Source organism: Montipora capricornis, chromosome 14 (genome assembly GCF_036669925.1).
Source record: "Montipora capricornis isolate CH-2021 chromosome 14, ASM3666992v2, whole genome shotgun sequence".
In the NCBI taxonomy this organism is placed as follows: domain Eukaryota; kingdom Metazoa; phylum Cnidaria; class Anthozoa; order Scleractinia; family Acroporidae; genus Montipora; species Montipora capricornis.
The window spans coordinates 45,213,505-45,231,312 of record NC_090896.1 but is presented as its reverse complement, the minus strand read 5'-3'; the positions used below and the strand labels follow the sequence as shown (position 1 = coordinate 45,231,312).

At 38.7% G+C, this 17,808-nt stretch overlaps 1 protein-coding gene across 1 annotated transcript in view; it reads right to left on the bottom strand.

Annotated features, from left to right (window-relative positions):
• The window catches only part of LOC138033509 (tetratricopeptide repeat protein 28-like), a 52,602-nt gene extending 35,046 nt beyond the window's left edge, over positions 1–17,556 (bottom strand). The window contains exons 1-5 of the mRNA XM_068881262.1: positions 17,477–17,556; positions 16,985–17,055; positions 11,506–11,578; positions 2,031–5,663; positions 293–1,640 (exon numbers count right to left, since the gene is read on the bottom strand). Of these exons, the coding sequence (XP_068737363.1) occupies position 1,640; positions 2,031–5,602 (3,573 nt within the window). The 5' untranslated portion in view covers positions 5,603–5,663; positions 11,506–11,578; positions 16,985–17,055; positions 17,477–17,556 and the 3' untranslated portion in view covers positions 293–1,639. The remainder of the gene's footprint in view (positions 1–292; positions 1,641–2,030; positions 5,664–11,505; positions 11,579–16,984; positions 17,056–17,476) is intronic.
• Between the last annotated feature and the right edge of the window lie 252 nt (positions 17,557–17,808).

Sequence of the window (17,808 nt, the reverse complement as noted above, 5' to 3'; positions counted from 1 at the left end):
GAATTCAGTCAATAATATATCAGACAAATGTGCACATTACTGCTTGAAATGTAAAGTAGGGGTACACGTTCGTAAGTTCTCTAATTCCGGGGCCACTTAAAGGGTTAGTTGAAGAAAGAACGTACTTTTGCAATCTATAACAAGTACTTTTAAAGGGTTATCCCCCCAAACACGAAAAAAGAAAAGCAAAAAATGAAATGACGGCCATATTGGCATCCCAAACAAATCCTTTATTGTTGTAGCATACATCATTTTGACTACTTAACTTTTCCAGACTTTGTTTGGGGCTCACCTTAATACTGTTTGATAATCTGTTTACACCAGGACGGAAAGAAATCACTGTTTTCATGGACGGAGTAATTGAGAAACACATGCAAACCTTTTGAAACCAGAGTTATGTCGTCTTTTTTTGGATAGTATCGACACCGAAGCTATCGAAAAGGAAGCACCTTTGAAAGGAAACCCTTTTGAAATCGGTGTCCATACCTACAAACTGTAGATATGCATAGTTATTACCTCTAATCCCCGACTTTATCACTGTTTCGTGTCCAGGGTGCTTAATGCCTCTTATTTTAATATCGTTTTCCCAAGTATTTCGTTTTCCAAGCTGTTTTGTGACATTTTTCCGAAAATGGTCATTAATCTACAGATCTGTACCTTTCACAAACTTATTTTGTATGTACGTCTGGAAGACACATTTTTGTACATTTTGTAAAACTGAGCATATTTCTGATTTCTAATAAAGTTATATGAGAAGCAAATGGAGAATGAGCTGTCTTATCCAAAGTTAGATGGTTTCCTTACTTGACCCATAAAGGCGCTGTTACACTCGGCAATTTTTCGAGCAACTTGTCTCTCAATTTTGTTACGAAAAGAATTCTCACATTGCAAAGTTATTCGCTTGAGAAGGGTTCTGCTATTTGTCTCACCTTGTTTTTGCAGTTGTAAAGTGCCCAACTTGTAACTTGTCTCCCTATGGCGTTTCAAGAGAAGTTGCATGAAAAATCGCAAAATGCAACAGAGCCTTAAATTAGGTTTCTGTTTTAAACGTACGTTAAACATTCGGTTGCGTTACATGACCCAGATATCCAAATATCATCAGTTTGACCCTTGAAACAAAAATGTTTTAAATTAAAGGCCATAGTATAGGCTGCCTGTAGCCTTTCGTCCCCTTGAGGCTCAAACCAACACTTTTAACCAACTGTACTATTTGGAAGGATTGAATCTAGCCCAACTGTTTCACATAGCAGCAAATGTTGTGGTACCAAATGAAACACCAATCATTTCTTAACAAGGTGCACTCATTAATGTGATGTAATAGTTTACCATAGCAACGAAAAAGCCTTTAAAACATAGCCCTATATTTTGTCTTCAAATGCTCATAACTAAGAAACAAACTCCGTGACCTCCATTTTTTATAGCTGAAAAGTGGTGGTTAGCAGGCAAAGAGAAAACTCTTTGCAGAGGTATAAAGAATTCTCTGGAGTGGATTCAGAGCCACCTTAAAATTTTCCAGTTGTGAAGGTGGCTATAAATCTTCTCCAGATAATTTTTTCTAACTTTGCAGCGGATTGGTTGGTTCCCCAACAAATCAGCGCCACGCTCTTCTAGGTAGTCTTCTTGCATCTTCGACATCGATTCTGGAAGGAAAAAAGACAAAACAAAAACAAAACATAAAAAACAGCTCTAGATACTGCAGGCTCTTTCGCGCACACACAATGCGCCAATGAGAATGGCTACCAGTAGGACGATGCTCTCTTCAAATTCCTTGAAAAAGATGATGTTCATAGAGCTATGGGAGAACGGAAATACCAACCAATGTGAACTGTATCCTTTATGCTTCTGTGTATGCGAGAGAGGCATGTGGAAATTACATTTGTGACAAAAGCGTGTTAGAGGAAACTTTGAATTGTTTACACTACGAAGCTAGCATCTCGTTATCATGACATCCTAGGCCTATTTGATTCCTATCGTAAGTTTCCAATTTGAGAGCATTTTTGTTTGCAGAACTAAACTCTAACTTCACTTACCATTGTTTTGGAAATTCCAGCGTGACATCGTCGCCAACTAGCACGAATGGCGCCCAGTGCTTCATAGCACAATACTGTTTTGACTCCCGGAGGGTTTTCGTTGCCTGTTGAAGAGCTGCACTTGCGCTTTTTCCATCTACCAGGTGCTGGTAGAAACCCCTCATGAACAGCAAAGTTACCTCGTCATCAATTGCCCACAGTGACGCCAAAACAGACCGAGCTCCAGCACACAGGAAAGCCCTGGCTATTCCCACCACTCCCTCAGACTTAACTTCTCCCCGACCACTGTGGCAACAGCTCAGCACAACTAGTCTTGCTCGAAGAGAACTTGCCTGAACATCGCGCATTTTCAATATATAATCGTCTTCTTTGGGAATTGGGGATTTCCGTTCTGTATTTGGGGCTAAAGCCATCTCTCCGGTTGTTGGGCATCCATGTGCTGCAATGTGTACTAAAGCAACTGACTTCATTCTTTTCAGCACCTCAGTTTTCGTGGCATTTCTTTCAGTCAATGGTGTGGTCTGCATAAGTTCTCCAATCATCTCTACTTCTTCTTTAGCGCATGGTAGCTGTTTAAAAATTGGCTTACCTTTCTTGTTAATAACTTCCTTCAAGCACGGATCACCTACAAGCAGTGCTCCAGTCTTACTGTGGAAGTCTTGAGGTGCACCGGCGATCAGATTAAAAGCGGTCAGCGATGGAACGGTGCGGATCCTCATAGTTTTGCTCAATGCAGAAAAAGGCGCCAAGCAAAACGGTCCATCGGGAACAACTATTAACTCATCTCCTTGGAGCAGGTCTGCAATTGGCCCGAGCAAGACATCATACAACGGTTGTAAAGAGTTAACAGAGGAAGAAGATGATAGAACTGTTTTCTCACTAACAGACTGTCTGCTGCAAGACAAGTTGCTACGCAGTGGATCCAAAGAACGATCCTCGCATCTAACACCATCCCCTACTCCAATCCCTTTTAAAATAGTTTCCATCAACATGTCGGTACCTCCATTTGCGATTTCGCTTTGACGAAAGTTGATCTTGCTGTCTTTTCTCAGAACCCAAAAGGTGATCTTGTTCCCGTCAAGTGCCACAAAAACGGCTTGTGGCAAAAGCTCTAATGAAGCTGAAAGAATTTGCTTCGGAGAAAGTGCAGAAAAACATTGATAGTCAATGTCGTATTGTTCCATCAAAATATCCAACAAAGCCTGCGCTCGTCCTTTCTCAGCAGCATACAAAGCCTCGTCAACCTCTCCATTCTTTAACAGCGTCCTCCACAGAGCAGTGTACGCCAGGTGATAAGAATTACGAAAACCTATTTTCCATTCATCTTTTGACTTCAGACTATGCCTTGTTTCATCAAATTGTTTTACACTTAAACGATAACAACTGAGTGCCTTACTCAAGGAACCCGACAATTCATGATCATAACCTAGCGAATACCACGCGACTCCTTGTTCTACGCGCTTTCCAGTTTCCTTGCAAATACTAAGAGTATGTTCATGATACTCAATGGCTTGTTTAAAATTACCCAGACTGCAATGGGCACCTCCCAGATTTCCATAGGCTAATACCTCCCCAGCCCTATTCCCTACTTCTTTAGCAGTACTAAGATGTTTTTTGAAGTATTCAATGGCTTGTTTAAAATTACCTAGACTAAGATAGGCATTTCCCAGATTTCCATAGGCTGACCCCTCCCCAGCCCTATCCCCTACTTCTTTAGCAATACTAAGTTGTTTTTCGTAGTATTCAATGGCTTGTTTAAAATTACCCAACCTCAAATAGGCAATTCCTTGATTCCCATAGGCTGACCCCTCCCCAGCCCTATCCCCTACCTCTTTTGCAATATTAAGTTGTTTTTCGTAGTACTCAATGGCTGGTTTAAAATTACCTAAATTGCGATAGGCATTTCCCAAATTTCCATAGGCTGATCCCTGCCCAGCCCTATCCCCTACTTCTTTAGCAATACTAAGATGTTTTTCGTAGTACTCAATAGCTTGTTTAAAATTACCTAGACTGTGATAAGCAATTCCTAGATTTCCATAGGTTGGTCCCTCCCCAGCCCTATCCCCTACGTCCTTTGCAATACTAAGATGGTTTTCGCAGTACTTAATGGCTTGTCTAAAATTACCTACACTAAGATAAGCATTTCCTAGATTTCCATAGGCTGGTCCTTCCCCAGCCCTATCCCCTATTTCTTTAGCAATGCTAAGATGTTTTTCGTAGTACTCAATGGCTTGTTTAAAACTGCTTAGACCAAGATATGCATTTCCGAGATTTCCATAGGCTGATCCCTCCCCAGCCCTATTACCTATTGCTTTTGAAATACTAAGATGTTTTTCGTGGTACGCAATGGCTTGTTTAAAATTACCTAGATTGCGACAGGCATTTCCCAGATTTGCATAGGCTAATCCCTCCCCAGCGCTATCCCCTACTTCTTTTGCAATACTCAAATGTTTTCTGTAGTACACAATGGCTTGTTCAAAATTACTTAGTCTGCGATAGGCATTTCCCAGATTTCCATAGGCTGAGCCTTCCCTAGCCCTATCCCCTACTTCTTTAGCAATACTAAGATGTTTTTCGAAGTACTCAATGGCTTGTTTAAAATTACCTAGACTAAGATAGGCATTTCCCAGATTTCCATAGGTTGATCCCTCTCCAGCCCTATCCCCTACTTCTTTAGCAATACTAAGATCTTTTTCGTAGTATTCAATGGCTTGTTCAAAATTACTTAGTCTGTGATAGGCAATTCCTAGATTTCCATAGGTTGATCCCTCCCCAGCCCTATCCCCTACTTCCTTAGCAATACTAAGATGCTTTTCGAAGTACTCAATGGCTTTTTTAAAATTACCTAGACTAAGATAGCCATTTCCCAGATTTCCATGGGCTGAGCCTTCCCCAGCCCTATCCCCTACTTTTTTTGCAATACTAAGATAATTTTCGTAGTACTCGATGGATTGTTCAAAATTACTTAGTCTGCGATAGGCAATTCCTAGATTTCCATAGGTTGATCCCTTCCCAGTCCTATCCCCTACTTCTTTAGCAATACTAAGAAGTTTTTCGAAGTGCTCAATGGCTTGTTTAAAATTACCTAGACTAAGATAGCCAGTTCCCAGATTTCCATAGGCTGAGCCTTCCCCAGCCCTATCCCCTACTTCTTTTGTAATATTAAGATGTTTTTCGAAGTACTCAATGGCTTGTTTAAAATTACCTAGACTAAGATAGCCATTTCCCAGATTTCCATAGGTTGATCCCTCCCCAGCCCTATCCCCTACTTCTTTTGCAATACTAAGACGTTTTTCGAAGTACTCAATGGCTTGTTTGAAATTACCCAGTTTAAAATAGACATTTCCCAGAATGCAAGAGACTGCTCCCTCCTCAGCCCTGCAGCCTTTTTCTCTAAAAATATGTAGTGCTTCTGTGTAATTTTGTATGGCCTTTTGATAGTCAGGTAGGTTGACGTAAGCATCGCCGAGATGAAAATAAGCCCTTAGTTCTAAATCCCTGTCTCCTTCACTAATCGCAATGGCAAGCCCCAGCATAAGCTGCTCTATAGCTTGTAACTTTGTTTCTACCATTCTACAATAAATAAATGATAATTAAAACTTGTTCGCTGAGATGGTCCAATGTCAAAGCAAGCTGGAAGGAAAGAAAGGTAAAGACGCTTAATGTTCAATCTGCTTTCTAAAATAATACAACGTTTTAGAATAAAGCCCTGCGCAAACGAAAGCAAGCGTTGGTGAGAGTTGAAGCTATTGAGAGCTCGTGTGAGTCGATGAGCGTGATCGAGAGTTGGCCAAATGAAAGCGCGAGTTGACAAGAGTTTGTCGAGGGTCTACGCGCAAACAAGAGAGAGAGCCTGGGAACCACCCTAGGAAAACCTTTTTGACGTAAGTATGGCGACAAGCCAGCCGGTACACTTGGCCTTGGCGTTGTCCTTGGTTCCCGAATGTGACGTCAGATTATTCTTTTCTTTTTTATCTGAGCCCGCTGGAAAGAAAACAGTAACTGCTGACCGCAAAACTCTCGCTCAAACTCTCGTGTGCGGCGAAGCGAGACAAAACTCTCGCCAAATCTCATGAAAAATTTGAGCAGGTTCAAATTTGATGAGAGCCCTCCAGAGTCGATGACTGTAGCAGAGAGTGGATAAGAGTTCCTGGCTAAAATAGAGCGAGAGTTTCAACTCTCATTAACTCTCACTCCTGTTTGGCTTAACTTGAATTCTGTGTCACCAAGTTATTCTCTCGTAACCGTGAAATCGACGGTACTGAGTTGTCCATTGCTGTTCATTACGTGAACGACGACGTCTCCCAATGATTACTCGGGCCTGTAAGGGCACCGAGTTATAAATTATGTTAGTATAATTTTCAGCGGTGAATATGAGATTTTAGTGTTATATTTACCGCCCTACCCGGTGAATATAACATTTTGGAGGCGCGGCTGCTAAGCCAATTAAGCTCTTCTCGTTTCTTTTTATCTTGTTTTAGCACGTTGTTTTGCACTTTCTTGATATTCGCCGCTGACTACGACTACTAAATATTCACCAATATTCACTTCGCCTTCAGCGAATAATTGTTAATTAGATTTCACCCTTTTTTCCTCTGCATCGAAATGCACAATAGAAAGCACGTGGCGCTGTTTACATTGGTTAAAGCAAACCACGTACTTTAAAGTGCAAAGCACAACGTCATCGAGAACACTGTGCTGCGTTGTTTGGATTACTTAAGATCAATGTTGCGTTGGCTTAATTGCTTTCTTCTCGAGGCGCCCAAAACACATACAAAAAAAACACGTTTTCCGTGGTAGACCCACACTAATATGTGTCGAGCGTCAGCTTCGAAGTGGGTCGTTCTGCCTGAATGAAATTCAAATGTAACTGAAAAAGACGCAACTATTGTTTTTGTAACCGCGCCTGCCATGGCTGCGTATTAATTTTTAAGCACCGCAAATTTTATTCAATTTAGAGCTTGTTATGTGTTTGTAGTGCCGTGAACTACAGCTAGGATTTTATCCAAATGCTTCTGGATGCTGCAGGACACTTTTCCGCTTTAAACATAACTACGGGAGTACTACACCGGAATGTTTCTGAACTCGCTTTTAGTATGGCCTCGACTTGTGTACTCAAGCAACGCTTTACGTTCTATTCTGGCTTGTGGTCCATACAAGGCGCCAAATACATAGAAGAAATCCATAGAAGAATTAAGGAACTTGGAATGTTTAGGATAACAAGAGGAAAGCGAGCACGAAAAAAGTTTTACTTTACGCTCTTCAAATGGAGAAGCCAAATTGAAACCAATTCATGCTTTAGCATTGCTAATGAGCCACGGACCTTAAAGCTACCGAACCGTGACAGCGTAAACAGCCGTAACTTGAATACTTGTGTTACAGGTCCAAAGAGCTAAACTTGTTCCATCTATTTTCTTAACTAATAAATGTCATATTTCAAACAAAATCGACGAACTGTACGCAGTTGCTTCTTTTAACAACCCTTCAGGGATTTTCATTACAGAATGTAGGTTAATTATCATCAAACATTCCTGACAGCTCCGTGAACATTGGTCACTCATACAGCTGCCATGGACGTGATCACCCAACTCCTGGAGGTGGAGTACTAGCTTATATTAAAAGCAAAATCCCTATTTCTTGTCTCTTTGCTCTTGAAACAGTTGGTAAAGAAACTCTATGGTTACTTTTAACCAAGAGATGTTGAACTATCTAACACATGGGCTTGACACAGCCCTCACTGAATGGCCTTTTTTAGGAGTGATTTTGGCTGGTGATTTTCTGTGTCATCACTTCAACTTAACTAAATCTGTGAGGGACCCTACCCGACACAATAATATCTTGGATCAGATGTTGACGAACATGGAAGATCTGTACAACCCAACTGTTTACCTTCCACCAATTGGCCGTTCCGACCTCGTGTCGTGTCGTTCGTGTCTTCAGGAAAGCGTTTGACTTAGTGAACTACAAGATTCTCTTGAAGAAGCTTGCACTAAGGAACATTAACAAATATCTTTGGTTATGGTTAAAGAGCTTCCTAGAAGGTAGAACTCAGCAAGTAAGACTCGGAGAAGAACGCTCGTTTACTGCTCTTTGGTGTCCAAGTTTAGGGGTCTATCATTTCACCGATCCTTTTTAACATCTACATTGACGATCTTGAAAACAACATTGAAACCAATGTAAGTACATGTAAGTACGCCTAAGATTGTACCATCTACTCTTGCGTAGAACCTGATGACATCAGCGATACGCAGAGTGTACTGGACTCTGTGAGTGCATGGGCGGACGATAACAAGATGGCAATAAACTAAAAGACGACTAAAGACATGTGGATCAACTTTCGTCAAACTTCAGAAACCCACTGCTCCTAATAAGATCAACTATACCATCGAGAGAGTTAATCATTTCAAGCTGTTAGGAGTTTGGATCTAAGATGACCTTAAATGGAACGCACATGTTGAGAACATTACCAAAAAATCTTCGAAGCGGATATTGTACCTACGAGTGTGAAGAAGAGCGCAATTACCTAAAGAGGTTGGCCTCAGCATCAATACCACCCTTCATACTTAAAAGACGAGGTGGAGCGTATCCAGAAAAGGTGTATAAGACTTATTGGTCTCCCACCAGACAGTTTACCATCCATCAAGTCGAGAAGAAAAGAAGGTAATACTAAAGAACTGAATAAGATCAGCAGTGATAACAGCCAGCCCCTACACAACAGAGCTGCTGTTACCAGAAATTGTGACTATAACTTAAAAACAAATTGTCGGAAATTACTGGGGCACCCAACGTCAAATTTCGGAAAATATCTGTTCGGAAGACTATTTGAGATCTAGAATTTCGGAACATTTGTTGTAAAATTTCTTGCCTGTCCTAGGATTTTCGAACATCTAAAAAATGGTATAATTGCCCATTTTTAACGGATTTTTACCCTAAAAAGGTCACCTATAATTTTCGGGAGCCTTTTTTTCTGGCTGAAAATTTCGGAAAGGTAAGTTTTAATCCCTATAATTTTCGGATCACTAGACTTTCAGCTAGGAAATCCGAACAGATAAAAATTTTTTAGGGGATAAAAATATGCTTATATCTGCCGTTTAAATACTAAAATACGTTTGACAATGCTATGTGTAAGTTGTTTTGAACTATATTCCCGTTGGGTGCCCCTGAAATTAGTCCCCATTTCTGGGACAAATAGACAGAAGAACAGCTTTTTACCCAGGGCATTACAACATAACTAAGCGCCAATTTGAAAGAGTCTTAGATGATAAAATTTCTTATTATCATTTTACTAATTTGTAATTTCATCATACATTTCTTTTAAGATGGTCACATTAAGGTTTATGATTATGATTATGATTATGATTATGATTATGATTATGATTATGATTATGATTATGATTATTATTATAATTATAATTATAATGAAACAAAAGTCAAAATACTAATTCTTTACTAATATCTTCAAAAATACAACCACACTTTTGAGTTTAAGGAACATGAATAGAGAGGGTATAAAGATCATCAGTCAAACGGAAAATGTTGTGAAAGAGATTACTGTGCATGTAGTTTTAGTTGTTCACGTTGTTGATTAAAATCGTCGGTTACTGTTTGCAAGGCTTGTTTGTTTACAGCTGTCAGCTCAGAGGTGTTTGATTACTGTAAACTGTATACACTAATGACGATTAATGCAGAACAGCATAACTATTTCCATTTACACTATATTTCTTTCTTGGGTTAGAAACGGGAGCCCGCTTTTACGCTTGGCTAAATCTACATAATATATGATTATCGTAATTCCACTCTCGAGAACACGCTGCATCTTATCGGTATCTGTATTCATTCACTTAGCCATTCAGTCTGAACATTACAACGTAGCAAGGGAACAAAGAAGTGTACTATAGCTAAGCACTTAACGGTACTCGAACTCAGACCCTCCAGATCTATAGTCCTGCGTCTTCACCACTACACTACCACGACGAACACGCCCAACTTAACACAATCTTTTCATTAATTACCTTTGTATAATAATTCAATTGACACCAATGTATAGAGCAGTTTTCAATTGAGTGTCGTAAAACCAAAACCAAAGTAATTACTTTGGCCAATCAAAAAGGTCGGAGACAATCCAGTAAACCAATCAAAACTTGAAGTAATTACACGTAGCCGACACAAAGCGCGGGAAAATGTGCACGCGCGAGCCACGATTGGTTTGGTTTCACTTCTGATTGGTTGAAAAAATGGCGTGAGAACTTTGAACCAATATTACTGAGTGAAGTAATCATAAACCAAAGTAATTCACTAATTACTTTCGACACTCAATTGAAAACCACTCTAATAACCAAAAGTAATCCTAACCTGACCCTTGTTTTTCTCTAGGCTTAATTTAGGCTTCAAAAAAAAAAAAGTTTCTTTTATTCATCTTTTTGAGTATTCAACCTAGGTAAAACTGATCATGAGGATCACCAATTTAACATACGTAAAAACGGATTCAACCGCACGACGGATTTTCACCGGCAACTCGTGATTGAAAATGGCTTTTCACAAAAGGTTAGCTATTACAGGAATTACAAAGATAGGCCTGTCTGTAATTGCTGTGTCAATAATGCATGAAAATTGGAGTTACTTTAACACTTTTCCAGTTATTGGGAATGATACCAATGGAAATAACTAAGTCTAAAATGACACGCGGTGCGTTGTTAACACAGACGAGATCAGTCTACGAAGAACTCTTCTTCCTTAGCTTCGGAATCAAGAAAATCGTGGCCGCCATGTAGTTTATTGCGGTGCAGCTAATATTCAGCCTCCGTCTTCTTTTTTGAAATGCTCGCCACTTGACATTAATTTTTTTTTTATCGAAAATGAGAAAAGAAATCGTTGGATATAGGCATAGTTGCATAAGTAAGGGAAAATTGTTTTGACATGAATATCTGGGAACTTGATATAAACATAGAAAACTCCTTGTACAACGTTAATTTTCATATGTCGGGAAAATCCCAGATGATCGGGGATTTCATAGTTTCTCAACCGTACCAGATTTTGCGGATTCTTATCGTTTGACATAAATATATGACAACTTGATGAATAAATATATAATTGACACATGAAACTGGCAACCTTGGTATTTTGTCACGTTTGGACTAGCATAAAATCGACTTGTACAGATTCCATCGCTTTCCATCAGCGTCGAATTCGAATGTACCAATGTACCCTAGCTGGGAACCAAAGACACTGATTGGTAGGCCAAACCACGCATCAATTGATTTAAGCATTGAAGTTTCGAGTGTTAGCTGCGGCTGTAAAAAACACGTTTACCATCCTGGGAGCTGGACGCAAGCTTACGAACGTCAAACCTTAATTTTATTATGTCCTGAAGTGTCTTTGGTGAACTGGAGTCAAACACACCGTGCAGTCTCAATACCCGCGAACTATGTTGTTCATTTGAAGTATTTAAGATGAAAAAGACTTTCAAATTACTTACCTCTTTCGGCGATGTCTGAGTTACTTAGAAACACAGCAAAGCAATAAGGGCGAGACCAAGGAAGGATATCAATCTGGTAAAAAAGAAAAAAGAAACACAAGAATAAATAAATTACTTTCTTTGGCACTATGAACTGTAAGAATTCACAATTGATGCCGTTCCTTTGTCACAGCGTGTAACTAATGAAAAAGGTTTAGCACGAATTAAATTCCAAAATAACTAAATAAATAAAGCAAGCTGTAATGGTGTCCATGATATGCAAAACGTACAAGATATAGTCACCCGACTTTTTTTTATAAGCTTAGCAAGCAGAAGAGCACCTGATCCTCTTGTTCGGATAAAATAAGTCGTTCTATAACCTATAGAGCACTCTTTACTTACTTTTGCAAATAAAGATTGCGTTAAAATGATGCAGAGATTGGAGCAGGACGAGAAGACAGCAGTTTGGTAGAATCACCTTTTATATACATGTATACTTGGCGAAGGCGCTGAAAGTGAATATTAGTTCAATTGCAGTTTTGAATGTAGCGGAAATCTTTCTATTCTTAGCTCTGTGATATCATGCCATTAAATAAATGTTTTGACTCCTGCATGATCGCGAATAAACGGAAAATGAAATTACGCCTGTCAGGGATGAAATTTCTTTAAGAATACCCGACGATTTAAATACGAGCCTTACTATGGGTAAACACAACTTGAAGCCAGCATGCTTTCAGTTTACTTTACGACCGCGGTAGTTTTGAAAACAAAGCACTCGGAAACGATGAACGAAGCACTAAGCACCCAACAGATCGAAAACGAAGCACTCAACTCGAAAACGAAGCATCCCAAGTCGAAAATAAAGCACCCTCAGGCATCGTTCATTAGAATACCGCTTTGAACAGAGGCAAATTTCTTATTATTGATCAGAATAAAAATCAACTTTTTACTAAAGGAGCGTTTTCTTCATTCAGGGGCACCCAACGACCAATTTGTTGTAAAATGTATTATTATACTCCAGTTAATGAAAATAAATGTTATTAAGGCATTTTCAGGTGTTTTCAGTGTTGCTGGGAAAACATTATCTGTTCCTTTTTCCCAGCAAGACACACAGGAAATTTCCCATCCAGCTAGATAAAATTGGTTGGTTTCTAAGCCAGCTTATCAAATTTATTTCCCAGCCAGGAATTCCGCGCGCTTTCAAATCCCTCAATCCAAAACGACCGAACAAAAGCGACAAAACCGGAACAAAACAGGTTTTTTTCCGCAAGCGCAATCACTCTGACCAGCCTTCGTATGCTTGTGACTACTCTCTGGGAGAGGGAAGGGGTTCTTTTTTTTTTTTTTTTAGTCGTCCTCAGTCTTCAGAGTTTCTACAGCCAGCTCGGGTTGAAATGCTAGAAAAAGTCAGTAATTCCCAGGCAAAACCCCTATCAATAACAAAATTTCCCAGCCAGCTCATCGAAACACCTGTATTTTTGCCAGCCAGCAAGATTCCTCTGGGGAACAGATAATGTGAGGAACAGATTCGTTGGGTGCCCCTGCTTATAGCCACTGGGAAGTCCGATCGATGATTGTACCATAAAGGAACATCCTTCTTATTCGTGATCTTCAGCCATCCCTAAAGTGCCCCAGTGACCAAAAAATCAATTCATATTTTTCTTTGGATTTCAAAACTATGTTAACAAAACAATAAGTGACCCACGTTTTAAGCCTTGATTTTAAAAAGACACCTCTTTATTTTAACTGTAATTTTCCTATTTAATGGTCCGCCATTACTAACATTATGTTCTTGAGAGAGCTGGATCGAGGAGAAAATGACGTCAAAGGCTCACTAGTTTAAGAATGCAATACGTGTGTACGCCGCAGAATTAATATGCAGCACGGGGGTTTTGGGCTTTCAGACTTTTAAACTCACGCTTTGCATATATTATAAGCTGCGTTCACACGCTGAAATTTTAAGCTAGTGAGCCTCTGACGTCACTTTTGCCTGGATCCAACCGTCTGAGGTCTAATCGGTCAGTTTTGAACGTGAGTAATGGCGGACCGTGAAATCCAAAAGTTACACTCAAAGTAAACGGCCTTTGGATAAAAATCAAAGCTCAAAATTTTGCCAGTCAGGTGTTAAGCAAACACACTTTCAAAATCTGAAGGAAGAAAGGAAGTGGTTTTTTTTTTATCACAGGGGCACTTTAAATGAATACATCAGCAGCGAAAAGCTGTGAATTTGTTAACACGTTTTACATGTGTATTGGGTATACGCATTTATAGTGTACATGTTTCATTGTTTCTTGTATATCTTTGTTAAGTGTTGTATTACCTCCTTTCAGGTTACTATCAATAGCACCTCACAAGTTACTCAAATTACTGTTATATATATGTTATAAATTTTAGCTGACTGTTACTACTGAAGATGTACGTTGAGACATACCAAACGATAAGTCACTAAAAGAAATTATTTCTGTTATCCGCTTGTTTACCGTCGTGTTTGTAACCCCAGTTTGCGTCATATTTTTTGAATCAAATATTTTTTATCGAGTTCGGCAGTTGCAAAATTCAGCATTGCATTGCTAATGAAAACCGAATGAGCTAAAGTGCTGACACAAAACTAACGCTTTGGAAAGAACAAGAGCTTTAAATATTTCTTCGGAAAAAATTGCATTCATACCATTTGATCATAGTTCAGGGACACCCAACGAGAATATAGTTCAAAACCACTTAAACATAGCATTGTTAAACTTATTTTAGTATTTAAACGGTACATATAGGCATATTTTTATCCCCTAAAAAATTTTTATCTGTCCGAATTTCCTAGCTGAAAGTCTGGTGATCCGAAAATTATAAGGATCAAAACTTGCCTTTTCGAAAATTTCAGCCAGAAAAAAGGCTCCCAAAAATTCTAGGTCACCTTTTTAGGGTAAAAATCCGTTAAAAATGGGCAATTATACCATTTTTTAAGATGTTCGAAAATCCTAGGACAGGCAGGCACGCAAGAAATTTTAAAACAAATGTTCCAAAAATTCTAGATCTCAAATCGTCTTCCGAACAGATATTTTCCGAAAATTGACGTTGCGTGCCCCTGATAGCTGACAGGGTGTTTACAATAATTTATAAATGAACGCCAAGGATCAGCCGTTCATTGAGCAAGTTTGAGAATTTATTTATCAGCAATTGATGTGGAGCTTTACAGTTACAAACTGTGAAACATCATAAGTCTATCACATGTAGAAAGGAATTGTATTGCGTTGGGGTAACACCATGATATTTTATGTTCGAAGACGTTTTGGCGGGGAAAAGGCAGGGGCATCAAGGACAATTAGAGATTCCAAAAACCCCCTTTCCCCTAAAAAAAAAATCACCTAAAATCGCTTCTACAAACTCAATATCTGAATATTCGAAATACATTGTTCACGCAGGCATGATATAGACTAAACCTATTCGAGTTATAGTGAGGTGTTTGTGGATGCCTTGGTTGTGAATAACGCATAATCCTCTAGTTTGTTTTAAATGTAAGAGATCCCCCCTTACCCTTAGTGCATGGTAATACATTGCAACAAAGTACTTAAGGTAGTTGAAGAGAGGGGAAATAAAGCTTTTCCTACCAAATGCATGAATGGTGTCGATATATAAGGCGTGACAGTGAACTGTCACGAGAAAAGAATAGCGACAATCATAGTCATTTATCGATGGAGTTTTCGAATATTAAAGTAAAAAAACAAAAACAAGAAAGTCTCAGATAATTTCATTTTGTGTCGTTCGTATATTGTATTAGACTAAACATGCAAGGCACACATTTCGTGTAACTCTAGCTTAACGGTTGCGACAAGAATAAACATCAATTAGATGGCTTATTGGACGTCCTAAGACTTAACCAATTTGGGAAAATCCCTGAATCAAACGGGATGACAAGTTAGGAACTTCCTGCCTTTAGGCCATAACGCTTGACTGGTGCGGCAAAATTGCCAAAAAGGAACTTAAAAGTAAATTAAATGTCGGCCATAAATATAAAAACTAACGTTTACCCCGAAGCAGGAGTTAGCTAATATCGATTATAGAGGATATTACATGGCCGCGCGGGGATACGAATTTTATCTTCGAGTGCTGCAAGTATCTCTCACGAGTGAGCGAAGCGAACGAGTGAGAGATATTTTCAGCACGAGAAGATAAAATTAGTATCCCCAAGCGGCCATGTAATGTTCTGTTTATTATATAGATATTGATGAAATGTCTAGATTTAAGACAACTTGTTTTAGTCATCTTCGAAATGATGAAAAAGTGGTCACCAAATGCTAAAAACACGTGTTGTGTAACATGAAACAAGATATGAAAGTTATGAAAAACAAATCATGATAATGTCAAATTTTGCAATAAAAATGTTAATGTAGTAGGGAAGAATTATATTAAAGCACAAAAGTATCTTACAATGAAGAGAAAGCTCGCGTTTTATTGGCTAAGCATATTGGTTACCATGACAACACCTATATCCTCACATGTGAAAGATAAAAATGATATGTTCACTGCGCGCGGTGAAGATATGATTTTTTAGTAAAAGGAGAAATCCTGGTATTTCATCAATGTCTATAAAATAAAATGATTTACTTCACCACTAATGCAAAATATATACTTAAAGGGCTAATTTTGGATTTCAAAATTATGTTAACTAAATACTAATTGACCCAAGATTTAAGCCTTGATTTCAAAAAGACACCCGTGTATTTTAACTAGAGTTTTCCCATTTAACGGTCCCCCTTAATAACTTTGAAATATTTGAGAGAGCTGGATCGAGGAGAAAATAACGTCAAAGACTCCTTTATTTTAGAATGCAATGCGTGTGTATGAAGCTTAATTAATCTGCAGCACGGCAGTTTCGGGCTTTCAGACTTTTAAACGGTAGAACGCAGTTCTTCGATCCCTTTAGAACTCAGCTCTATTGTTTCTAGTGTTAGGATCCATAGTTGATTGGTTGTTTGTTTTTGGTTCATTGTTTTCTGAGCCAATCCCGAGAGCTGTTGCTATAGCCGGGTACTGACCTGTTTTAACCTAGTGCTTTGCATATCTAATGAATTGCATTTTAAGCCGGTGAGTTAATGACATCACTTTCCCAAGGTCCAACCCTCTCAGGTCCAATCGGTCAGTTTGAACTTGAGTAATGGCGGACCGTAAAATCCAAAACTAACACTCAAAGTTAACAGCCTTTGGATGAATACCAAAGCTCAAAATTTTGCCAGTGAAATGTTGAGCAAACACAGTAAAAATCTAAAGAAGAAAGAAAATGATTTTTTGATAATAGAAGCACTTTAACTGTAGCGCGCCTGAAACTTTGTTCAATTTAAACAGGCATTATGGTTGTTTTGTAAAGCCCGCAGGCCTAGGATATTTTTTATTAATCACAGCCGTTGGCCAACCGGTATAGTCAAACACACAGCGCTAGTTTCAATACTCTTGAAGTATTAAAATATTTAAGATCATTAGGACGTACTTGAAAATTACAATTACTGACCTTTTTTTCTCAGTCACCCAGAAAGACACAGCATAGCAATTAGAGCGCGACCAAAGAACGAAATCTGCAGTCTGATAAAACAAAGGAACCGTGAAAAATTTTCTTGGAATGATCTTTGCCTCTTAAATAACCTTCTTTGCCTCAATGTACTAGAAACATACACTAAATTTCCGTTCCTTTTTGTCACAGTGTGAAACTAATCTAAAAGATTTAGCATGAATTAAGCTTAAATTTTAAAAAAATAAAATAAAACAAGCTGTAATGGTGTCGAAATCAAAACGCACGCATTTTTTAAAAATCTTTAAATCGAGCTCTATGATATAGTGACACGACCTTTTTGATAAGCTTAGCAAACAGAAGAGGATCTTTTGAGCCAACCTGATCTCGATTAACAATCTGTCCATAAATGCATTGTTTCAAAGTAGCGATATTTGGATAGAATTGATTGTTCCTAAACCGTACGTTTCATAACCTAGGGAGCACTTAACTTACCTCTTGCAAATAATTTAAAAGACTGCGTTTAAACAACACACAGATTACAGCGGGACAAGACGACAGCAGTTTGGAAAAATTGCGGAAAGTGATTTGTTCACTTGCAGTTTCGAATATATAGTGGAAATCGTTCTATTCTTAGTTCTGTGATATCACCTTGGTTTGAATCCTGCATTATGACAAATAAACGGAAAATGACCTCTCGCCCGTTAAAGATAAAAGAAAAAAAAAAAGATTTAGATATGAGCCTTACTGCCGGTAGACAAGCACATCTAACTAAACAAGCAGACTTAATTATTCTGTTCTTAGAGCTTTACGGCAGGGGAAGTATC